We start from the raw sequence: 26911 nt of genomic DNA on the forward strand, positions 1-26911 counted from the left end.
TTGCCCTCATACGTACATGCACACTAAAGCGGTAAGACCAGTTGTAGTTTGAACCAGAGGGATTATGGGCTTTAGCTCTCTATCATGCTCACTGTGCTGCCATATCTCTCCCCCTGTTACTGGCTCCTGTCTCTCTCCCACAGGGCTTGTGCCCTTCAAATACTTGGCTGTGTAACAATGGCCTGCTGTGCACAACGCCACCAGTGTTGCTGAGAACTCGCCTAGACATAGACGTGGATCAAGATGTAGATAACACTGATACAGATAGACAGGGATGAAATGCCATTCAATTCATCCCAATGATGAAAAAAATATTTTGATGCATGGTTGTTTGCAGTGCACATGGGACTTCAGCTAAGACACTGATAATATATAGCAGGGGTATTCAATTAAAGTTCCAGACATCTCAAGATTTCCTTAAAGCACAGGTTAAAACTAATTAAGTTAACTATTATGTTAAAACTTATACTGTTTCTAGAGCCTGTATGTTGTATGGGTATGAACTGAAATTGAATATTTAAATAATAATGCAATTTAATGAATATTTCTTCCATATTATCTTGTGAAAGAAAGGAATAATAAATCCAAAATAGTTTCTCCAAAAACTGCTGCTTTGTCCAGAATAAAAATGCAGATGCAACACTACATAGAAGATTTTGAAGACAAACTTAATGTTGGCTTGACAAAGCCTTGTCTGAAAGTTTAAATAGTTTGAAGAGTTGGAAGTTTGAAGGTCATACATTCAGACAGATAGAAGGGACATCATACAGATAGACAGCCAGCTGCGAGAAGTCCTATGCAACCCTACCTCTTGCTTGTTTTACTGAAATTGCAAATTGGTTGCTACTCTGGTTGTCAGGCAGTTACCAAGGTGATACTGAAAAGGCTCCTTGCTACCCTGAGTCAAATTAACGAAATCAGAAGTCTCTACAATGTTCTGGTGCAGAGATGTGCGATTTGTTACTTGGTTGCTAGGGTAATCTCATCTTGTTGCTAGGCAGTTACCAAGGTAATATTCAAAAGGCTCCTTGCTACCCTGAGTTATATAAATGTAACCAGAAGTCTCAATGATGTTCTAGTTCAGAGATATGTGATTTGTTAATTAGTGGCTAGGTTAACCCCATCTGGTTGCTAGGCAGTTACCAAGGTTATACTCAAAAGGCTCCTTGCTACCCTGAGTTAAATGAAAGAAACCCGAAGTCTCTATGATATTCTGGTGCATAAAAATGTGATTTGTTGCTTGTTTGCTAGTTTAACCCCATCTGGTTGCTAGGCAGTTACCAAGGTGATATTCAAAAGGCTCCTTGCTATCTTGAGTTAAATGAACGAAATCAGACGTGTCTATGATGTTCTGTTGCAGAGATATATGTTTGTTACTTGGTTGCTAGGGTAAGCTCATTTGGTTGCTAGGCAGTTTCAAGGGTGATACTAACAAGGCTGCTTGCTGTCCTGAGTTATTCGAGCCAACAATGAAGTCTTCATGATATTCTAATCCGGAGATATCCATCTAAGCTCATTTTAATGGAAATCAATGGGTTTTGGTTACTAGGGTGCACTAAATGGTTGCTAGGGTGTGGCTAAGTATTGTCCAGCATGATATTTAAAGGATCTTTGCTGGTCTGAGTCAAATAAGCAAAAGTTGAAGTCTCTATGATGATGTGGTGCAGAGATATGTGTCATGCTATACTGTTACTAGGGTAAGTCCTTCTGGTTTCTAGAAAGTTGTCAGGGTGATCCTAAAAAGGCTACTTGCTGGACTGAGTGTATTGAGTCAAACCTGAAGACTCTGTGACATTCTGATCAGGAGACATCCCTATTAGCCATTTTGAATGGCAGTCAATGGGTTTTGGTTGCTAGGGTGCACTAAATGGTTGCTAGGTTGTATGCAGTTGCTAGGGTGTTAAAGTGAAAGAAAGAATACAAAGAGTGGAGTGATGGAAAGATAGAAAAGAAAGTGATGAAGTGATAGAAAGTATGAGTGGTGGAGTGATAGGAAGTAGATTGAATCCTCTAAAGGAGTTATGACAGGGAACAGTTTTCACACCTTGAATGGGAGTCAATTTAAAATCAGTCTAGTTCAGAAGTCTGATTCGGGAATACCGTAAGTCTGATCAGTAAGAAAAGATATAGCAATCCGAGTCAGACCAGTCTGAAGGTCTGTGGTGAGTTTGGTGTTTGTAGCTTGAAAGCTCTTGGAGGAAATACTCTTGGAAATTTTGGGATATTGTTTTTTCAAGCCAACATAATTACATTCAAGCAAAACTCGAAAGCACATCGGAGCTGCCTTAACTGCCATATTAACTGCCGACTGTTGTGTGTAAAGAAGAGCAGCAGATACTGATACATTGCTACATCCGGGATTTTTGTGTATGAATGTAGTCGACATAAGATTTTATACTTAGGAATAATTGTATAAATAAATAAATATTAATATATTTATAAATAATGTATAAAAATAAATTATTTTTTTAATAATTGCATAATGTATAAAAATAAATATTAAATAATTATCTAATTAATACTACATTTAAATGTAATATTAATTTATATAATGAATATATATATATATATATATATGATATGTTAAATAGTTGTTAAGTTAAATTATTACAAAAACAGTTGTGCAGTTCACATAAATGGTCATACAGGATGACAAAATACATTTTTAGAACTACAAATATTTGATGTAATCTCTTCATTAAAGGAATATTCTGGGTTCAGTACAAGTTAAGCTCTATCGATAGCATTTGTGGCATAATGTTGATTACCACAAAAAAATTATAATAATAATTTGACTCAGCCATCCTTTTATTTACAAAAAAGCAAAAATCAAGGTGACAGTGATACACTTACAATGGAAGTGAATGGGTCCAATTTTTGGAGACTTTGAAGGCAGAAATGAGAAGCTTATAATTTTATAAAAGCACTAACATTAATACTTCTGTTCAAACTCATATATTATTTTGAGCTGTAAATCTTTTTACTGTCATTTTAGGGCTTTAGGGTTTGTTGACATTACATCGTCATGGCAAAGAAGTTGTAAATTTGGCTATAACTTTACACGGAAATGATTAGTAAGTGACTTTCTCACAATAAAATCATGTTAACGTGCATATTGTTTATGTCTTGTGGCTATACTTTTAGAAATAGTGTTTTGGTAACACTTTATTTTACAGTGTCCTTGTTACACATATTACATGTATTGACTCTAGTAATAACAGTCAGTTATGTATAATTACAAGCAACTAACTCTATACCAAACCCTTATCCTATCCTATCGTAAGTACACGTTGTTAATTAGTAATAATCAGTAATTACTTGTGTAATTATACTGTAACAAAGACACTGTAAAATAATGTGTAACCAGTGTTTTAATGTTTACGGATTGGCCTCATTCACTTTCATTGTAAGTGTCTCACTGGAACCCAGATTTTTGCTTTTATTTTATAAAAAGAGGGACGAGTCTAAATTATCTAAATTTAGTCGTAATCAATGTCATGCCACAAATGCTGTTGATTAAACTTAACTTGTATTGAACCCAGAATATACCTTTAAAATGAGGTCCAAAAAACTAAACGTTTAAAAATTATTTTTTAAATCATTAAAAAAAAATGTTTTATTGTTTAAGGTGAAGTATAGCATATCACACTGCAGAAAACATTCTGTTCTAAGCTGTCACTGCTTGGGAGAAGAATGAAAAATGTATGTATTTATTAAAAACTTTTCACACTCACAGGTGGAGCCAATAATGGGTCCAGTTCTGGGACCTCAGTCTGCTAATTGGTGACCTCTGATGTACGGGGAGTATTTGTATAAACTATTCCTGTGAAAATGCACTCTAATCATGTTTACCTTATCATGACAGAGCCATAGAAGATGAAATCCATATGGTAGAGTAAAGCCAGAGAATTGAACATTCCCCAGACAGTTGAACAGAAGCAAAGATTAACTAATTAATGACTGTAGAACTGAACCAGCAGAGAAGAACAGAAGTGATGGTTTAGCTATTTAAATTACAATGAGAGAGACAGAAAGACAGAGCAGGGGAGAGTGCGACAGACAGGGAGAGAGGGAGAGAGAGAATAAAGACCCCTCGAGAGAAACAGGGTATTGAATGAAAGCCCACATTTGGATCTGTTAATGGGATGCTTTGACCCCCTCTGCCATTTCAATGGTTAAGTGACTACAAAGTCCCTTTAGAGTGTCTGAGCATGTCAAGGTGTGTGGGCATAACGAGAAGGACAGTGAAGCAGTGAGGCTGAAAGACAAAAAATTCTATACTGAATCCAAATGAGGACAGAATGCAAAGTCCATTAAATCTGCTTCTCCAGTCAAGCCACCTTAAAGTCAGCATGAAACGACACTTGCAGCCTAGTTCAATTTGGTAATATGGCATATTTCCAAGTGAAAAAGGATATTCAACAAACTTGATTTTATCCATCAGGAATAGAGCGAAAGCAAGTAAAAATCCCATTCAGTTTCTCCATAGGCGAATAGATTTTTAACGATAACTTATAAACCTTTAAAGATTGACGTGAGCTCCAAAGTTGTTAATCAGTGGTATATGCTGCTGTTGAAGCCATCAGCCCCATCAGGCACCAACAATCATGCCACTGTCAAGATCCCTGATATAACATACCCATATTTTACCCATTCTGATGGTTGATGTGAACATTAACTGACGCTCCTGACCCGTATCTGAATGATTTTATGCATTGCACTGCTGCCACACGATTGGGATGGTTAGATAATCACATGAATATGCAGGTGTAATAAAGTGCTCAGTGAGTGTATAATGTTTCAGTTATTAACCTTTTAACAATAGTTTCGTTTCTCCATAATGTTTTGATGGCATCATTCACAATGTTTCATGGGATTATAGTCCATGCCCTCATGAGAGATGTTAAAGGTGCTGAAATCGATTTTAGCCGGTCTCAAATTACCACAACCTGAATCGATGAATTAGCCTCTTTCCAAAATCACACAATCAAAAGATACCAAATGAGCTTTTGAAGCCGATATAAAGCAGGAGCGGTTGTCAAAAACAACAGCATTAAAATAGCACCCTCAACTGACAACTATTATGAGCAACATGGGATAAAAATGGCATTAAGCCTTAATAATTTGCTGCAACTTTAACTACAATACTATGAGAACGTGAAAGACAGGCAGAAAGCGTTAGAGACTGCGGCCCATGGACACAATTTTGTTTGCTGTTTATAGAGTTTATAGTTGTCACAGAGACCAGCTAGTTATTTCACTACAATTATTTAATTAATATCTCTCAGGGAGTAGGAACTTTTTGCTTCAAATCAAAGTTTATAATGATGTTACTCACCTTGGAGCTGATTGGTTTGCTTCATGGCTTAGAACTCTTTTATGAAGGATTTTATTAAATCCTTTTGTAAAAAATTTATGGAAAAAAAGCAGGTAGGGACTATTGTGCTCTATTGAAAGTGGGCATTCCATACCAGAATGGAGCCAGACCTGTATGTGAGTTTGCAGTGGGGTTACTACTGTGGAGGATTTACATACAACAGTAATTCAAAACAATGTGTAAATAGCTAATTGGCTATTGGTTAACCAAAATTGGCTATATTTTTGTCAAAAAGGAGAGTAGCATTTTGATGAAAGATTCCAAAGATAAACAAGTTTTCTTAAATAATTCTTAAAAGTCCAGGAATGTGAGTAAAGAAAGTAAAGAGTCTACTTTATTGTGACTTTAATGTCATAATAGCATATTTCCATCAGTTTTATACTCCTCATTAAGTGAATCTGATAAGTATGTCTTATAAGCAGGCCTGAGGTGGAGCTGTCTAACTCTTTCTCTCTTTGCAGTAGGGAATTGCAGTGGCCCATTTCAAGGTGCCTGACGGGCCAATCTGCACAGGGGGCCACAGAGGCACCCACACCGAGATTGGAGACTAGAACGCTAGAAATGCTGCAATTATCCTGATTACCAACCAGGACGACTTCACGCTCCAGGGCTGCATTAAACCCCCTACACATTCTGTCTCTTTCTCTTCCTCTTTCACAAGACTACCTTCTTTTAAAACTGCAACCTGCACTTCAAAATGCCAGTTAGCTCAAGGTAATCCCTTTTGAAAGACAAATGATCACTCAATGAGTTGGTGCTTCAAAGGACAGGTGCAGATGGTGATGGCCCATATGCCTTCTTAAAGCCAAAGAAGATGAGAGGACTCAACTCTGAGAGCTTCTATATGGGGTCTAATGCTATTATTTGAAGGGATGCTAAGAGGCCTATTGTTCCTGACACCAATCTGTCTCTATGTTTGCATTAGGGCTTGGGCCAGCTCAGCAACAAAGATGCCCACCAATGAAGAAAAAACTTGGTAACCTTTATATAAAATTTCTCATTAATAAGTCATTATATAATTCTAAACTGATTAGAAATGATTGTACATTTAATATAAAATAGGTCTATGTGTTCACAAATGATCCTGCTTTGCCTTCTTTGGAACTGCAGTGTAAATAATTGATAATTGTGTGTCTGAAAGGTCATTTACTCTATATTTAATTGTTTATAGAACTGTTGTATAAAATAATTACCACCTGTGACCTATGGCCATGTCACAGCTATGTTGGTATTCAGTACAACAGCACTTTGGCTTATGCCATATTGCTTAAATATCTCATGTTAAGCAACCATGTGTATTGTTATTCATAAACAGGATTGGGGAGTAACAGAATACATGTAACGGGATTACATATTTAAATACAAAATAAAAGTAACTGTATTCCACTACAGTTACAATTTAAATAATTGGTAATTAGAATACAGTTACATTCAAAAAATATTTTGATTACTGAAGAGATTACTTTGAATTTTATTGTCATTTGTTTAATTTTATATTTAGTCCTTTCAGATGGAAAACATTTATCCATATAAATGATGCGATCCAAAGTGCATTTGAACAGCGGTGAAACACTTTCTTATGATGTGTTACATTCATACGAGCAGATAGTACATTTGAAGTAAGTTTGGAGCACAAGAAATATAAATAAACTTTGTGTAAATTATCAACTTTACGCTAAGCTAAAATGCTATTTCTAGCCACTTTACATGCATGTTACCAGGCACGATCATATTTTTTTAATCAAGAAAATTCACGTTGGATAATAATCTCTTTTTTTTTCATTGATATTAGGGCAAAAATCATATTCTTGATAATCATTTTTGTACTGTTTTCCTGTAAAAAAATATTTAAAAAATCCTTAAAACATGATCAATTTGATTGATTGAAGTAATCCAAAGTATTTTGAATTGCTGAATTACTGACCTTGAGTAATCTAACAGAATATGTTACAAATGACATTTTACAGCATGCATTCTGTAATCTGTAGTGGAATACAATCAAAAGTAACCCTCCCAACCCTGTTCATTAAGACATGAAAAAGTGATACCAAAAAATTAGCTGGTTGGTTTAAAAAGTGCTTGCTAATCGTTTGTTGACAATTAAAATACTTCCTGACACTTAAAAATAGAAATCCACTACAAATGACTAATTATTTCTCTAAACTTTTAATCGGATTACTTTACTAATTACATAATTGAAAAAGAAACCACATTACTAATTACTTTAGTTACTTACTAAAAACAAAGTTACTTTCCCCCTCAACAAATTCAAAATAATGCTTATATTTCTTCCTTGGTCATGGTTACACAAAAGTCATACACTCAGCACCAATAATTTTTACTTCGCAGTGACTCGTTACAGGCCACAATTCATGTATTTTACATAAATATTACATTTGAAATAAGCATAACCCTATAATGTACCTAAAAGTAAATAAATTAATTGAAAGCCAGTAACTGTAATCTGATTACACTAATTTAAAATGCAATGCATTACACTGCTTTTAAAAAAAAAAATACTTAAAAGTAATTAGACTACAGTAAATAATTACTTTGTTCTTGGATTACACCCAACACTGGTCTTTCAAAATGACCCAGTGGAAGTTGCAAGATGCAAATCAGGATTATCAGCATCTAACTAATTCCTTTTATTTCAAATAAATTAAAATAAAGACTGTATTCTGAGATATAGAGGGCAGAATGTCAGCGAGAGAGAGAGAGAGCGAGAGAGATAGAGTCCTTTGCTGCAGAGAACTCCCTAAATCCATTAACACAGCAGAGATAGAACATAAAGGATGACAGCAGTGGGGAGGCAGAGAGGAAAGCCCAGAGGGATGTGATCACAGGCACATCTTTCAAGCTGGCAAAAACTACACACTGGAAAAAAAAGACAGCATACACTCGGAAATGTTTATGGACTGTCACAACCCTGGTTTCTATAAACCTACATGAGCTGAAATACTTCTGTACACTTTTTACCTGGGATATCCAGGCAGCAACTGAATACGTAGGCAGCTGACTTGCTGCCTAATCAGTTAATGGCTTAACCAACGCCATTCTTGAATAAATGGAAGCCATTTCATGGCAAATTTGCCAGATTCACCACTGATCATTTTCATATGCAAATGAGCTTTGCAGCAAACTTGCGGCAAATTGTCCTTTGTTGCCAAAGGTTTGCCGGAGGTTCACCACTAACATTTCTGTGTGCAATGGCCATGGAAAGGCACCAAAAGAGAGTTGTGAAGCAAGTTTTATTCAGCTGTACAGGCTGTAATACACAGTGAAGAGGAATGCATATTGTATAAACTGTACCCCCAAAACCTAACCAGCATCTGAGTAAAAATGTAAATCACAGGCTTCACTGATTATGCGAACGCGATTACTCCCTGGTTCCTGATCATTTCAATTCAATTGTTCGATTCTTCTTCATGAAGATACACTACATAGCCAAATAACCACAGATCCATAGAGTATCTACATAGTTTTGGCCATGTAGTTTACATAATTTCAAACTTTTAGTCCATCGGTGCAGTGTTAAGCGGTGATATCCTTGATAACATGCATGTCTGAGTTCAGGTGTACTGCATGTATTCCATACAGGTCCCCTTGTTTGTCTTCAAAGAGAACGGTGCACTTTTAAGAACAAATCTAGAGCAGATCAATACGGCACACTCCAAGCTTGCTCAGTCTGACTAAAACAATCATTTCTTACATGGGTACTCAACAAAGACAGGATCTCTGAGGAGAAACACTAGCGTTTCGCTGTTTTCAGAGGAGATACAATGTAGCAAAGTATTTTAGCGGCTCTCTGACAACATAAACATTTTTTCAGCTTCAAAGTTCCAAGCAGAGAAACACGGGAAGCTACACATTTTATTACTCAGTAAAATATTTTTTGAGGAATGCGTTTTGAAAAATAATTAATAGTTGTGTTTATGGACAAATTGTTTTTACGTTCTTGTATTAAAATGAGACTGGACTGACTTTTCACACTACTATTTTTTAACCCCCAGGTTAAGGCCATTTTTAACATTGGGTTAAGCAATGTTTACACTTTGTAAAACTCTGAAATGTGGTGCCAAAGGTTAACAATGTGAAACACATGTGGTGCTTGAATGTTACGGCGAGTTGTTTAGCAACAGACAACCAATCATAAACTGAAAAATGTTTGCTGCTTTAAATATTAATGTGCTTTAAACAGTTGTAAAACTTCCACATACTGTGTGCGGCATCCTGACGGAAAATGTCAAACAGTGACAGCAAATGTGTTATCTTGAGTGATGAAGTGACATTTTCTACAGATGGATAAACAGTTATTAATACAGGTTTTGTGCTGCCCTTGTAAAATCAAGGGTTTTTTAAATCAAAAGATTTTAAATAGCAGAAAAGAACGCGTATCAGAACACCGGTTTGCGAATGTACTTTGAAATCACAAAATATGAAGGTCAAAAAATAATCCAGGATTGCGTTAACCAAGGTCTAAAAAGCCCAAAAGTGTGTTACTTTAGAGATTTCTATGAGTAATCAGTTAAAAGAAACTTTATTTTCCACATTTCGAACTAGTCCAGAGTGTCCATTAGAGTGCCTTTTTATTGGTTTTAGGAAATATTTTTGGAATAAAAACAAGGTCAAAACAAACATGTGGGTTTTTCAATAAATTCTTAAAATCAGTTTATTTCGCACCTCAAAACAAGAAGGGAATGAGTATGTGGTACATTGGGAATGTAGACACTGCTGTAGTTTACATTTTTTTTTGGTGTCAGCTCAGAAAAAACGAAATTGTTAATACAGTCATAATAATTGCACTTCATAAATCTAGACTGTAGCCAGCTTTTGCCTCCAACAGAAACCCCCACAGTCACCTCGCTCGAATTTCTAAATTCAATTTACAGCTGAGATTTGACTGACAAAAGAAATGCTCATTTAACGCAGTGGACTATGTGCCCATCAAATGTTTCTTTATTTTACCCCTCTCTGTCCCACAAGGCATTAGTCTTCTCAGTAATCTAAGTGCAGTACATTCACAGGAAAGTCACAGTCAGAACAAATATTTCAGTGTCGAGACAAAGCTTATAAGCGGCCTAAACCCTGCTCAAACCGCTACTACAGAGCTGACAGAAACATCTCACTCTCTCTCCTTCCATCTCTGTTTGAGAGGCACCACAATGATTGTTTTTATCAATTCAAAAAGAGGAATGGTCAAGTGACACCTTTGATAAGTCGGCTGCCCTCAGGTTTTTGCTTACTTGAGTGTGGCAATACTATTAGCAATAGCTTTCACATCGCTAATTCAAAGAAATGAGGGAGGCAATTTGTTCCCCAACCAATCAAAACTTTCAGCTCTGAAGACAACAGACAGCTTATTTTCAGAATTTGAAATCAGATTTGTTTAAGTATAATATGTGTTTATATGATGTTCCATCTAAAGACATGCCAAAAAGCCTGATAGGCCCAAACTTGAGGGCTGTCTCATTGCAGAGCAACAATTTTTTTGTAACCATTAAATCTGTGTATTTGGAGAGTGTGGAATCCAGTGTAGGCAAATAAATGAGCTGATTATGTTGTTTGTTCTCAACGGTGATTAAATCATGAGAACAGCTGAAACTATACTGCAGCCAAAGGAGAATAAAATCAAAACAAAATGAAACATTAAAAACCCTAAGCATTTTACACTCTTATTCCCTTAGCAGCCAAAGCATATTATATACTACAAATATATAAAACAACAAAAATAGGTTCAAGTCTTCAAGTTCTTTAAATACATTATATTCAAACTTCTAATTTTCAACATCCCTGTACTTTCACTTTAAGATTTCACACCCCAAGCAGAACAATTTCTCTGAAAAAACCCTAATTATTACTGCTAAGATTTTTTCAATTCAATGAAACACCAATTAACTTCACCTAAAAGCACTGATCTTGCTGGTCTCTGCAATTCTGAAATGTGTGTACCTTTACCCTTTTACAGTGTTTTGTGGGAACAGGTTCAGCTATGTACTTTTATAAATACTGTAACTTTAAGACCATCATCTTCATCATGCTAATCCCAATCAGTTACTCGCTATATCGGGAGGAGAGGAGGCAAATATAATTTACTTCATTTCCATTGATTCGCATCCAAAAAAATTAAATAAAACATTTATTAGCCTGATAAAATAATTAAAAGGAAATAATCACAAAAAGAAACAACTTGAAAACAACCAAAAATCCCTCTTGGCCAAAAAACTAAAAAAGTACAACATAATCTGCATATCTGCATTTAGGATCTTGCAACATTCCATTTCCCAGCCAGCCATTCTCTCCCAGCTCTAAGCCGAGAGGCTTTCCAGCATTCATTCTGTATTTTGATCCAGACTTCCCCAGTCTGCTTAGAGCAGTATCACAAAAATTCCACTGCAAATCTAGGCAACTTGCAATGGGAACATCTGTAGTTTTTGATTAAAGACTTTCCAGTAGGTCTTTAAATGGGTCAGCTTGACCCACTGCCACCCGGTATGTCTCTTCTTATCTGTAAACAGGGAGGCGGATGTGTGCATGTTGGTGGTCCAACAGTCTCGGCACAGACACAGTCTCATATCCCTTCCCCAACATCTGCTCCTTGATGCAGGGAGGATGGATGTCATTGATCAGGTATTCTAGTGATTGCAGACTGCTACTTAACACTGACGTATTACAGGGGTTTTTACTGGGCAAACTGCAGCACAACCCCCCAGTGCTGTCTATGGGAGGGTGATGATGATGGTGGTGGTGGTGGTGATGAGGATGTTGATGACGGTGGGGGAATCCTAGCTCCCTGTGCCCTGTCAATGGTGCAGTTGTGGTGGTAGCTCCAGGCAGCTCTTGAGGGTTGTAGCAGTCACTGTCTGGTGTAACTAGAACACTGTTCCAAGGAGGGGCGAAGTACTGCCCAACGGAAAAGTTCCCATGCATGCCCACACAGTTCAAAGGGGAGGAGCTGACCTTGTCAAGTCCACCCCCGCCACTCGTACTGGCCGTCATTGGATAACCTCTAGAGGATACCTGCGCCCCACCCAGCATGATAGATGCACCTGGAGCGCAAGTTTCGGGCGACTTGCTGACAGCTCCTCCTCCACTTCCTCCACTGTACATCCTCAACACTGCCTGCTGCTGTTGTTGCTTCTGCCACAGCAGATAGTCCATACTTTCAGGATACACTGCAGCCTTCATCACCTCCCCATTCTGCCCTGGTAACACCGTCCCAGAATAGGCCATGTTTCCCTGTGGAGCCACACTAGTGACGTAAATCCCCCCTGAGGAGTTGATGGTCTCTTGTTTGGATGGGCTGGGGTTCGGTGCGCCCGTAGACATCCCGTTTTGACACACCTGCTGCAGAGCCTGGGCTTGGCAGTGCTGGTTGATCTGGTAAATGATGCTCTGGATGGAGGGAAGGTTTGACTGAGGAGGGAGATTCAACCCTCGGCCCCCTGCCACAGGGATCACGGAGCCAGCCACAGTGACATTGGGAGGAACCGATAGAGTGGTGGCCTCTGGGGGTTTGTGAGGCCCTGCATGGTAAATTTTATGTCCATGGCAATGACCTAAAGTGCTGCTGTTTGGAGGTGGATAAGGCGCTACTGCTATCTGCGCCGGAGACAGCTTAGTCCTCCTGCCATCTGAGTTTTTGAGAACGCCCTTTGTTGAGGGTACAAAAGATGATAAGGATATTGAGGATGATGAGGATGATGATGAGACTTTAACGATTGCCAGCAGACCCTGGTAGCCTCCAGTGTGGAAGTGGGGGTAGGGGCTGTAGCGCTGTCCAGTGGTGTCATATCCGTTCACAGTCCGGTTAAGATGCTTGTGTTGAGGGACCCTGATATTCGTGGGGAAGATCTTGATGGACAGTGGGTTATTGGCCGTCTTCTGCGCATAGGCATCCAGCTCTGCTGTGCTTGGGTAGCGCGGGGAAGGCATGGGGATAGTCAGCTCACCTGCAAGGCAAAAACACAAGGATATCAAGATTCAGATTTAGAAGGCTTGAAATATAGCGCAACAGAAGCATGGACCACCTTTTTTGTCTTGTTTAGAGATTGATAGCTTCTGGTTGCCATCTACTTTAGTTTGAAAAGTCCTCCTTTTGTGTTGGCACTCTATATTCTGTACTTGTTTGCGCAACCCAATCCATAGCAGTTGAAACATGTGTGTCTAGCTTTATGAGAGCTTCTGTCTCCACATTTCTGACTTCTGGATGTCAACCCATCACCTCAAGTTTTTCCTTCTAGCCAAAACCTCCATCACCAAATCATCAAATCATTCTCCCTGAATGTCAAACAGTCTTTGCCTCTTGGGATTGTCACCCTAGATGACCTGCTATTCTTGGTGGACCACTTCACAACAACTGCCCAGTTATGCCTGTTCATGCTCCTTAAAGAAAACTAGGCCCTTCCATGACATACACCCATGCATTATGTACTGTATTCTGTACTGTGTAGTAATTGGCATTAACCTGATTTGTGTAGTTTTCTTGTAACCTGCATTGGTAAGAAAGTGGCTGCTAGGAACATAAAGCTAACTGTAAAAACTTCAGCCACATAATTTACAATGTTGTTAATACTGAATGTTCCTACCTCCCTATAGAAACTATATTTAATTCCTTGCCCTGTTCTTTCTCTCTCTCTCAATTTAAAAGTACTTTATTGGCATGATTGTGTTTACATACAATCAGATACAGATAAAAACAGATAATGACAAGACAAATAATAATAATAAAATAGTAACAAATAACAATAAAGATAGAATTAATATAAGGTGCCAGGTAATGAATCAAATAAAATATAATATAACAATATACACAATACAATATAAAAAAAAAAAAAAACATTTAACAGGACATTATGAACATAAGTAAATAAAAGTCTCTCTCTCTCTCTCTTCCAAAAGAGGTTTATTCCAGGATAAATAGCACTTTTTTAACTCAAAATCAGGCACCCAAGGCATTATTAAACCAGTGCTTTGTGAAACTAATGTGGCCTCCCTTTTGTTCAAAATTGGGTTACCCCTGGAGATGGAAAGGAGAACGAGCACAAAGTAAAGAGGATAAAAGGCTTGTTTAATTGCACTGAAACATTTGAGATTTATAAGTAGTACCAGTAGGTCTTAGCCGTGGCCTGGCCAATTTCTCAATCATTCAATCAGACCAATCTCCAAATGAAGAGACAGACCTACATTACCTCTCTCTGAAACTCTGCCCACTGGGAATTCATAACTAGTTTTTTAACACCAAAACACACCCTTTAATATTTAATGACCATGCACCCATATCGCTAAATCTTCCGATCGACTCTTTTAGTGCTAAAATTCCCCCACTTGGTGATTCAACACCTTACTACTGGAAGATCCCAATTTTGATAAATTCACTAGGGATGAATAGGCTTTCTTTATTTAAGATAATGACAACACTAATATCTCAGCATCTCTAATTTGGGAGACATGGAAGGTGGTAATTAGGGGGAAATAATTTCTTACTTATTTTAAAAAAAAATATATAGTTTAAGTATTTATGTAACTGCTGATCTCCTGGGATTTTCAAGCACAACAGTCTCTATAGTTTACTCAGAATGGTGCCAAAAACAAACAAAAAAATATCCAGTGAGCGGCTGTTCTGTGGATGGAAATGCCTTGTTGTTGAGAGAGGTCAACAGAGAATGGCCAGACTGGTACTGACTGACGAAGTGTATGGTAACTCAGATAACCACTCTGTACAATATAGAAGAATATCATCTCAGAATGCTATTCTGAGATGCGGGTTGGTGCTGTTTTGGAGGCACGAGGGGGAACTACACAATATTAGGCAGATGATTTTAATGTTGTGGCTGATCCGTGTATATAGCTTTGACATAGCTATTTTACAACATTGGAAAATTAAACAATCATTGTTTAAATCTATTATTAGAATATTTATCAATGGAAAAAATAGCTGCTACATCAAACTGATGTACAAATAATTGTTCTGAAATATGGTACCAATTTTATAAACTTTTTCCCAGTAGATGAAAAAGTATCATCCTGTTAGCCATGAAAACCCAGGACATAATCACTGCTAACCGTTATAGACTTTGGTAATTATTTTAAAATATTGTAATATTATTTTTACGTTTTGCATACATGTAAATCTGACATATGAAAATTTCTTTTTTCCCCATCTTTAAATTTTTATTGTTCTCTATATTTAAAAATATAGAAAATAGCCATCTACACAAATCTCAATATGTATGTTTACATAATCTTTGCCATTCTATTATATTAGAAGGTTTATAATATATCATATTGTATATGGTTATTTTATCATCTCATCACATTATTATATTATCCTATTATATATATTTGAATATATACAGTATTGTTATATATTAAATACTACATTATATTACATAATAGTACTCCTCCTTTATACTGCACCATGGTATAGTGGAGATCGTACATCTACAAACCTCACTTGCCTTACAAGATTGCACACCCTATTAAATACTATTAAAATATTTGAATAAAGTGTCAATATGAGAACAATGTATATGCATGTACTTTCTGTATATGTATCTACCTTTCTTTTTTTTTTTGGTCCTATACTTTCTTTTAAGTACTGTCCTAAAGAACTGGTGGAATAGTGACAGTCTGCACTAGTTGGCCTCATTGGGATTCCGTACCCTTGACTCTTGGTGTGGTGTGTTGCCTTCATGGGGGTCAATGCTTTTTTTTGACTCAGTCTCTCAAGCCTCCCTGATCATTGGAGACACTTCAACTCTCCTCTAACTTTCCGGGGTGCAAAAGCAAGAAACATGTAGCCACCTGGTGGGTGGAACTCAGATGTACTGAGACTGCTGGGAAAAGAGAAAGGAAGAGAAAGGGGAGAGAGAGAAAGGAAGATGAAGATGGGGAAGAATATATAGCTATTGTAGAGGCTGTAGGCATTTGACGACCTTTTGAGGGGGGTGTGGCGCACCGCTCTGGGGTCCTGGGGCATGGGGACTTTTGGACAGGACTGGCTGGGTGGGTGTGGCTGCTGTACCTCCCTGTGTGACATAGGCATATTTGTGTTTGTAAGTTACCTTTTTATTTATTTATTTTTGGTTTGTTTGAGGAGTACTCTACAAATTTGCCAGGGGGTTTTGTGGGCTTATGACAAACTATTTAGACATACTACTGATTAAATATAAATATTCTAAACTGTTACACTTGGTTTATGTATTATTTCCCTAACCTTGTCCATCTTTATGTATCTTTGTGTTACTTTTTCTATTTAAAAAATTATAATATTCAGCAAAAAAAAAAGAAAAGTGATTGAGACCTCCATTAAAAACCATGCTACTGGCTTACTGCTATTAAAAAGTGAGGTCTTTAACCGCATGTCAGGCAGGGCAGGAAATAGTACAAAATCTAATAAGCCTAAACTTTTAATTGTCTTCAGACATCAAGACAAAGTGCCCTTTTTAATTGGACTCTGTTTGGACTTGATCAAAGTACCCAGAATCTGACCTATTCATGGAAATCCAGGGCTTTGAGATTCTGGTTGGAGTTGGAAAAACGACAGAACTGTGGCCTTGCAGTCAGTGCTGTTGTGCTCACGTGCGAGACCAGTGTTTAAATCTGGATGGGGTCATTCACACATCCCCCACCCCCCCTCTCTCTCCCCTTCCTGTTTAATCTCAACATTGTCTATGAATAAAAGTGGCAAAAAGCCCCCAAAATATATATACTGTATACTGTATATATATATATAAATATAAAAAAATGAAGTTGTGAAACAAGGAGAAAAAGCTGCGCGAGGCAGCAGAGAGGATGAGCGGAGGTGAAGGGCTGTGCTGAGATTGGATTTAAATGACATTATTCAGGCAATTTCATGGCTACTTAGTTCAGTGCTACAAAAAGGCAGAGGGGAAGCTGGGCAAAGCACTCAATTTACAAGTGATAAATCAACTGCCACAAATGACTACCAACCCTCACAAAAATGATATTTTAAAGGGATATATTTTTTGGGTGTTTTTTTATCATTCTGACTAAAATTAAACTGCCACAAATGACAGCGTCAGCAAATGTCAGAGCGATTTTCCAAAACTCAAGGGATCCAGCTGTGAGGAAGTTGTCACATTTCAGATTGTCACACTTCAAACATTCTTTCCTCTTCTGCTTCCAAGCTGGCATGGGTCAATCACTCAAGCAGCTAAATCTACACATTCCATGTGCTCTAAGCCGTATGGCACATTTAAAAAAATTGCTATGAGAAAAGTGATGTTGCATATCTAATCAGAGTCAATTTAACTAACTTAAGCAGTTAATGTTTCAGAGTAACAGTGTCAAACCACATGCAAATCTGCTTTCTTGAGTAAATAAAACACACATAAAAATCTATTTAGCAGTTCTGTGCTTATTGTAATAAAATGCAAATGCACAAAGACCAAGTAAATCAGCATTAACAAGATTTTTGAAATTATCTGGAATTTGTGTGGTCTCTAAAATGTCTGTTTTGTAATACAAGACCATTATTGTTTTGCTACATTGACAACAGGTTTGACGTCAATGACACAAAATGCCATTGGTCCTCTTGTGTCTTGGAACCCAAGTGGCTTTTTATAAATGCATCATTGTGAATTAAATTTCAGAGCTACAGCAGACAGGAAGAGTTATTAGTAAATCATGATTAATTTTTTGGTCTGTTTCCCACATAAAGCTATTAAATGTCTTCAGAAGGCTTGTCACATAAAAAACAAGTCATATAGCATTGCAAATAAGAAAGACATATGGGTTTGGAATGACATGAGGATGAGTAAATGATGACCGAAATAGTTTTTTGGGTGAAATATTCCTTTCTAAAAGAAATATTTTTAGATTACTTTAGCATCATATTTTAAATTGAATAAATGTTCTTAAGAATAAATGTCATAAATAAAAAAAAGATGCAAACCTGTGAAAATGTTGAAAATCCCAATAACTTTCTGCAGCCACTACCTATTTCTCTACCTAAAATAATTCCAAAGACTCAGTGTTTTGAACTAGCTCTTTTATGTCTAATGAGTCTTTTTAAAGCATTCCTGAGGCTACAGAGGTCTGCAGAATGTTTAAAGTTTGTACGTTAGTTGGCATCTTCTTGGGCAGCGGATGAAAGGCTGCTCATCTTTGCACTGTCACAGTCTAATTGGAGGTGTTTTATATGGGTCAGATGAAATGGGGCTGTGGAGCATCTGTCCGGCCCATGCAGGGCCAGCATAGGGGCTGACACTTTCAACCCCCCTCTGTGACAGCAGCGCCACAGCACTTTGATGTTTCCCCAACAGCTAGCACAGAAGTGGGGGTGGGGAGGTTTTGTGCATGTGTGTGTGTGTGTGTGTATGCAATACAACTAGACTGACAGTTGCCTCACTTCTTTGGCTCCAAAGGGAAAACAACCCAGTGGATTTCAAAGCAGCGTAGCTGGTCCATATGCAAATGGAGGAGCACACTTTCAGATGTCCTTTAGGTAAGGGGGGGGGGGGGGTTATAAACCATCATATGGTTTAATTAAGAAACCAGGCTTTGCAATGTCACTACCCCTTAGCCTTCTATCTCTCATACCTTCATTCCATCTTGCGAAAAACGTGCTAATTACCATTAAAGCACAGCTAATGCTATTGCAACTGTGTTTTTGGGTGACAGGTCCATATTTTCTGTGTCTAAATTGCTCTGTTGAATTCTTTCATACAATGGCTAAAGCCGCTGTTGCTGTCTTTCTCTCTGTAGCTTGCTCTTGTTGTTAGTCAACAGGCAAAAGATTCCAGCAACTGACCTGTCATCAAAGGGTTTCACACTTCACAGGCCACAGGGATTAGAGGCCTTTCAAGCCAATAGAGAGCTGCTCAACCCACAAAGACCTCTACCTATTACTGCAGCTATGAGCACAATGTTGAAGAGAGAGAGAGACAGGCGAGTTGAAGTAGCCATCCCTCAGTGTATTTATGTAGACTTTTAAAAGTTTGATTTCAATCAGACATTAACAATAATGTGTTTTTTTAGGTCATGGAAACACATTCGGCTATGTCCACATTAATCCAGAAACATCTGAAAACGGCGTTACTGTCTTCAAAATGCTCTCCATCCACACTAAAACGTATGAAAAGTATTTAATCCCCTTACTGCGCATGCGAAAAATCCCTTTCCCATGTACAGTCTGAAACACAATTGCCCACGTGTCCCTTCGCCAGACAGCTATTCAGAGTAAACTTCCCGTCGCCTTTAAAGGAACATTAATGTGAAGGTTATACAAAGTTACATTTATCTTGAACAACACTATCAAAGTGGATAGCAGGCACAACAACACCGCTACAACATGGGCCGCCATCTTGATTTTTTGGGTTGCATCACATGACAACAACGTTTTCAGATATCTCTGTTTTCCCTGTCCACACTACAATGCGAAGATGGCAGTTTAGCAACTTGGGAGCAGAGTATGTGAGCAGAGTGGGAGTGGAGCAGCATGATTTTGCCCGGAGCAAGGAGCGGGTCTTAAAAAAAATCTGAGCATCGTTTTCTCTCGCTCAAAGAGCGCTCCACTAATGATCCATCACGGGCAAAACACCTGTTAACAGACCTTAATGCAATACTTCACCACGTGTTAAGCAATGTTAAACACTATTGGCATGAACGAAAGATGGAATTTTTGATATAACAAGAAAGAATGTGATAAAAAAAAAAAATACTCATTTAAAATCTAGCAGCACTTGGTAGTGTTCGACCTCCAGCGTGAAGGTTACTTTTGCGTTCTGTTTTAACGCTCCCTATTATTGAGTTAAGCTTGCGGTAAAGCTTGACTTAACTACATGTGCATTGTCTCTTTATTCTTGCATCAACTGGCAATGAAAATTATTGACGGGATGGCGAAGGAGAACATGAGTGGGGAGGTGATTGCCACGATCAAATGTTTGTCGTGAAATCCTAAAAGACGTGTACAAAAATCACAATGATAATCCGTTCACATGTGGAGAGAAAATCTAAAGGTCAGTAATACATACATCCCCTATTAAATATTTTAAATAATCATTCTAATCTAATGCATCTCAATCTTAACTGTAGGTTATTATGTCCCACAATAAACAGAATTTAACTTTTAACGACACCAACTGAACAAATCAATTAATTAATATTGCGCAGTTTCACTTTAATCGATTGCCGTCTAAATATATTATAATATAAATTTTCTAATAAAGCACATTGTAACTTTTCTTCTAGTATTGTGTATTTATTTCATTTAATACACATTCTACATGGAAGGTTGTGATATTAAAAAGCATACTGAAATAACTTTACAGAGGAGAGGTAGTTAGGCGCTAATTTTGCCATGGAGCGAACAACCCAGGAGTGCGGAGAGAACGAGGAGCGGGAAATGGACAACACGGCGTGGAGCTGGAGCGGAGTGAGGGGAAATTGTTGCCGCTCAACTCCACTCACATACTCTGCTTGGGAAAGCATTTTTGAAAAGCTTAGATTACGCTGACAAAAACGCCATCTCAGTGTGGACAGAAGGCCAAAACGTAGAGAAGAAGATGCATTTTAAAATGAAAAAGTGTTAGTGTTGACCAGGTCTAAGTCTGAATGAAATGTTACAATCCGATATTTTCTTACAAACACTAACAGCCCTAGATAATGCAATTGTAGCTCATCTTTGTCCAGCATATACAGTACACATGTTAATCAGACCATACCTGGACTCAGCATTGTGTGCATGTTAAGTACGATGAACAATTGCTCCCCTATTTATTACTTTAAATAATAATGCGTTACAGACATCACAGTTACAGCGTTTCATATCATATAATATGGATATCAATGGAAGCATCAAACATTCACCACAGTCAATCAATCAAGCAGTCTAAATTGATATCCTTCCGATGTCTCAGTGATCAAAGACTGAAGGTTTCAGATTGTTTTAGATGGCTTTTCCTTTTTCCATGTCCATTTTTTCACATTCATAAAGCAAGTTTATTTCCTGATCTAAGTTGGAAAGTAAAGTTGATGTGCAAACTTAAATATTCCAGAATGTGTTGTCACATATACTGGACATTCAAAGATTATAGCTCAACTAAGCAAAAACCCAATGTAGCTCGATTATAACAGTGCATATAAATGTACTAACTGCTTTTCATTGCCTGATTTGTGGGTGATTCTATATATCTATTTCTTGAAAAAACTAAAGTCAAGTTCCTGGTTAGGTTATAAGCAGAGTCCAATAAGTTTACACACACCAAGCATCAATTGGCAGTAAAAAAAAATACTTTGGTGACTAAACTAGTAGGAATGATAGTCTGACCCTTGCTGATTTATGTGACGTGATTCAAATCAAAGACATACACCATCTAAAGACTACCCAATTGACCCGCCATTGGCAGTATTGGTGAAAAGTTCATTTGGAACCCTGATTTTAAGTCAGTTATAAGTGATAAACTTCATAAAGTCTTTGTTTATCATGCAGACATGACCTTAAGAAAGAACCAGATGAACAAATGCACCATCTGACTTTCAAAACACTTGACATTACACTTCACCTTCCCCAGATATTACACCAACATTATCTGTCACGTTGACCAACACCTGAATGAGTGTATGCAAGTGTGAGATCTTTCATCGGCTCAGACCTGTGTGACTTATTGGTGCTCAATATCTCTGATCACACTTGCGGGCACAGTGCAGATGGCGTCCTGTGCTAAACACAGACACTCACACCTAAACACACACACACACACACACACTCACACGATAAACTCAATAACAAATCCACACAAGAGACAAGTTTGCAGAAAACATGACGCAAACAAAACACACTCCAGTAAATAGACAGGCATGAAACCACACAATAGCACACATGTCGGCTCAGTGGAGTGAGGTGTGTTGTGGTTGCTGTATGTTAATGTGGGGCAGAAGTTCTAACAGGTGTCTGCATGGGCAACAGTCTGCAATGCCTCCTGGGCAAAATGCTTCACACTTGCTTCATCTCGACATGCGACAGCCTTGTACGGATTAATTATTTCCCCCGAGGAAGGCAGGAAGCCATTCCGTGTTCTCTCTCTACCGAGTAGAAACTACTATTTCTGTGTGTGTGTGTGTGTGTGTGTGTGTGTGTGTGTGTGTGTGTGCGCGCACATTCAATCACACAAACACATTGAGAACAAACTGAATTACACCCGGCCCCTGTCCTGTACATTTATTACTGATTATTTGTCTTCTTTTTACTGAAATGATCCATTGCATTCACTTGCTGTTTTGATGCCATAAGTTTACCAGCATTCTAATATTAGTGCTGTCCTCAGCTAGTGTATTCACTCATGCCTTTTCTATTCTGGCATACGGACAAATGATCCAGTCCTGCCAGGCACAAAGCACTCACAGAGCGAGAGAGAGAGAGAGAGAGAGAGAGAGAGAGAGAGAGAGAGAGAGAGAGAGAGCGAGAGGACAGTAGGGGAAGATTGCGGGAAGCAGGATGGCAGGGGGATAATTAGTAGAATGACCTCTGTCCTTAATCACTCGTGGCTGGCACTGAGTGCCCGTGTGTCAGAACAGCAGTTCTCTAAATGCCATCTCATTGACACAATCAAGCCGCAGAATCGCACAAGAAAAACATACCTGCAAAGTCTGAATGGTGATGTCCCATCATGGGGAAGATAAGTTAGGGCAAGCGAGCCTAGGAAAGGCTCAGGTCAGCCAGGGATATGGGTAGGGCAAGGCCAGACAGAGTGAAGAAGACTGTGACGTGTGTCCTTCACGCTCACTGAACAGCCCTTGAGCAAGCAGGCAGTGTAGAGGAGTATTTAATCCTAAATACTCAATTAACAATACCCTAATTAGCAGCAAGAGTGTGTGTGTGTGTGTGTGTGTGTGTGTGTGCTGGAAGGGGGCATCAGAAGGATAAGAGTGGGACGAAAGAATTGTAATTGGAGGACCTACAAAAAGAGTAGAATTGGCTGTACAAGCTATAAATGTGTTCTTGAAAGCAACGAATCAAGGTAAAAAGAGAGAAAATTAAAAGTTCCTTAAAAAGAGACTAATGAGGACTACTCCCAAGGCTGAATACCTAAGAACCATCAGAGGCACCAGACTAAGGCCACATGTACACAAATCCGTTTTAATTAAAAAATTCTGTTTTTGAGTTTACAGACATCATTATTTTCTAAGGTATGCAGAAATCGAAAGTGTTACACTCATTTTAAGTTGGAGGAAAACAATGTTTTAATGTGGATAACAGGTGTAAACATAAAAAAATATATGTATTTTCAAATAGAAAAGTATTAGTGTGGTCATTGCCTGAGACAAACCAAAGACAAGAAGTCTTTCTAGCAAGTCAGTCCACTGGCAGCCATCTTTGGAATGCTTCCAGGAAGCTATTTCCAGTCATGAAAGTGCATCACCTATCTACCTGAATGGGGAAATACCTGAATCTTCATATAGGTTGGTCAAGATTACGAACTAAGAACATACTTTGAATATAGACTAGCTGTAGAAAATGTGGAAACACAAATAATCCTGGACTCAAATAAATGTTTCACGTCAATTTATTTACTTATTTGGCAAAGAGTTTTGTAGTAAGTAATTTTCACAAAATGTCATTTTCAAATTTTGGTTTTCAACAATTTATTTGGACTTTGTGATAACGACTGGCCGACTGTACATTATCCCTTAAGTATACCATATTTTGTATGTAAATTATCCACCCTATTTACTTCCTGTTTTGTCCAATTGGGAACCACAAGTACTGTTGACAATCTTGTCAATAAAGACTCCTTGACTGGAGAGAGAGAGAGAGAGAGAGAGAGAGAGAGAGAGAGAGAGAGAGAGAGAGAGAGAGAGGCCAGATGTGTGCATGAGTCCTCAGGGAGGCTTCTGCAGGAAATGATGCAGAGATGAAAGAGAAGTTGTGACACAAAATAACTGAATATTTCCAGTCGCATTTTCAATTAATCACTAAAAAACATCAACCTCCCATGGAGATTAGCAGATTACAGAAGCATAGCTGATGTTGAATATTTCAGCACTGTTAATATGTGAAGCATCAGTGATGGTTGAATGGTGAAAGAATGCAGAAATGCAGAAATGTCCATTCGTGTCTTCCATGCCTGCAGAAGCGGGAGTGAAAGGGTTTAACAGTCACTGGGTTTCAACAGAACAATGAATGCACACAAAACAACATCAACATTGCCTCAACAAATATGGGTTGTGGCAAGGCACAGAAAAACAGGAACTGATTCTGAGAAACATACACATATGCAATGCAACTCCAAAAGGTTCAAAGCATTTACCCCTTGCAAAGCCTCACTTATTAAAGCAGAGGAGTTGCCTACATAAATGTTTAGATGGGGACCTAACAGCCATCAACTCTGGCATTGGGCATTACAGTTGAAGTCAGATGTTTACATACACTTAGGTTGAAGTCATAAAAACAATTTTTTTTAACCACTCCACAGACTTCATAATAGCAAACTACAGTTTTGGCAAGTTGTTTAGGACATCTACTTTGTGCATGACAAGTAATTTTTCCCACAATTGTTTACAGACAGATTGTTTCACTTTTAATTTACTATATATCACAATTCCAGTGAGTCAGAAGATTACATAAATTAAGTTAACTGTGCCTTTAAGCAGCTTGAAAAATTCCAGAAAATTATGTCAAGCCTTTAGACAATTTGCTTCTGATAGGTGTACTGAATTGGAGGTGTACCTGTGGATATATTTTAAGTCCTACCTTCAAACTTAGTGCCTCTTTGCTTGACATAATGGGAAAATCAAAAGAAATCTACCAAGACATCAGAAAAAAATTGGGAGCAATTTCCAAATGGCTGAAGGTACCACGTTTATCTGTACAAACAATAATACAAGTATAAACACCATGGGACCATGCAGCCATCATACCGCTTAGGAAGACACATTCTGTCTCCTAGAGATTTACTTAGTTTTGTGCGAAAAGTGCAAATCAATCCCAGAACAACAGCAAAGGACCTTGTGAAGATGCTGGAGGAAACAGGTAGACAAGTATCTATATCCACAGTAAAACGAGTCCTATATCAAAATAACCTGAAAGGCTGCTCAGCAAGGAAGAAGCCACTGCTCCAAAACCACCATTAAAAAAAGCCAGACTACAGTTTGCAAGTGCACATGGAGACAGAGATCTAACTTTTTGGAGAAATGTCCTCTGGTCTAATGAAACAATAATTGATCTATTTGACCATAATGACCATCATTATGTTTGGAGAAAAAAGGGTGAGGCTTGCAAGCCGAAGAACACCATGCCAACAAAGAAGCATGGGGGTGGAGGGACTGGTAATAGATGGCATCATGAGGAAGACAATGTATGTGGATATATTGAAGCAACATCTCAAGACATCAGCTAGGAAGTTAAAGCTTGGTTGCATACCACCAAATTTTGGCAAAATGGCTTAAAGACAACAAATTCAAGGTATTGGAGTGGCCATTACAAAGCCCTAACCTCAATCTGAATTTGTGGGCAGAACTTAAAAAGCGTGTGCGAACAAGGAGGCCTACAAACCTGACTCTGTTACACCAGTTCTGTCTGGAAGAATGGGCCAAAATTGCAGCAATTTATTGTGAGATCCTTTAAGCAATTTAAAGGCAATGCTACCATATACTAAACTTCTGACCCACTGGGAATGTGATGAAAGAAATTAAAGCTAAAAATATATAATTCTCTCTACTATTATTCTGACATTTTACATTCTTAAAATACAAAGTAGTGATCCTAACTGACCTAAGACAGGGAATGTCAGGAATTATGTTAAATGTTTTTGGCTAAGCTGTAGGTAAACTTCTGACTTCAATTGTATATGCGTGTAAGACTCCTGACCTGACACTGGCAATGTAGAACCAAGCAGAGTATTTCCACTGCACATAGGTACCTCTCGTTGTGTTGTACATATTCTATAGTTTAAATATGGGCCTCAGATCGTTCTTCAGAAAACTTCTGAAAGAATTGGCTGAATCCCATTTCGTATACTTCTATGAAGTGTAAAAAGTATGCAGTGCTCCAATAGTCCAGAAACATACAATACACAACTAAAACAAACACAGAATCAAAGGTTTAGCCGATGTATTGCTGAATTAACTTTTTAGCCCACCAGCCAAGGTGGCTGGAAGATGAAAAAACTTTTCAAAATTCAAACAATTCAAATTTATATATTTATTTATTTTTAATTGCATTCTACAAGTGGATTTTACAGACATAAAAGACAAATAAACAATAGTGTAAGCATGTTTTTTTAAAAGAATTGTATTGTTTTTATTATTTATGAAATACATCGGTTTAAAAAAAAAAAAATCTGTTTATTCACAATTTTAATACAACAAAAACTACATTTGTATTTTAAACTACATCACTACTGTCATATGAACGAGTGAGACTCATGAGCCTTAAGTACACTGTGGCAGCGGGGGCGTGGTCGAGCACCCGTCCAGAGAGAGAGAAGCAGTAAATGCGCTTGCACCTGTGCTAAATTATGTCTAACACCTGTCTCTAATTCCAGTGAGCATGGGGAGAGCGGCATATAA

The 26911-nt window shown here is 37.9% G+C and overlaps 1 protein-coding gene across 1 annotated transcript in view; it reads right to left on the minus strand.

Annotated features, from left to right (window-relative positions):
• Positions 1 to 10019: 10019 nt before the first annotated feature.
• LOC127625182 (protein FAM222A-like) overlaps positions 10020 to 26911 on the minus strand; it is an 85139-nt gene continuing 68247 nt past the window's right edge. Inside the window, exon 3 of the mRNA XM_052100293.1 lies at positions 10020 to 13329. Within this exon, the coding sequence (XP_051956253.1) occupies positions 11882 to 13329 (1448 nt within the window). The 3' untranslated portion in view covers positions 10020 to 11881. The remainder of the gene's footprint in view (positions 13330 to 26911) is intronic.

The sequence above is a fragment of the Xyrauchen texanus genome, chromosome 3 (genome assembly GCF_025860055.1).
Source record: "Xyrauchen texanus isolate HMW12.3.18 chromosome 3, RBS_HiC_50CHRs, whole genome shotgun sequence".
NCBI lineage: Eukaryota > Metazoa > Chordata > Actinopteri > Cypriniformes > Catostomidae > Xyrauchen > Xyrauchen texanus.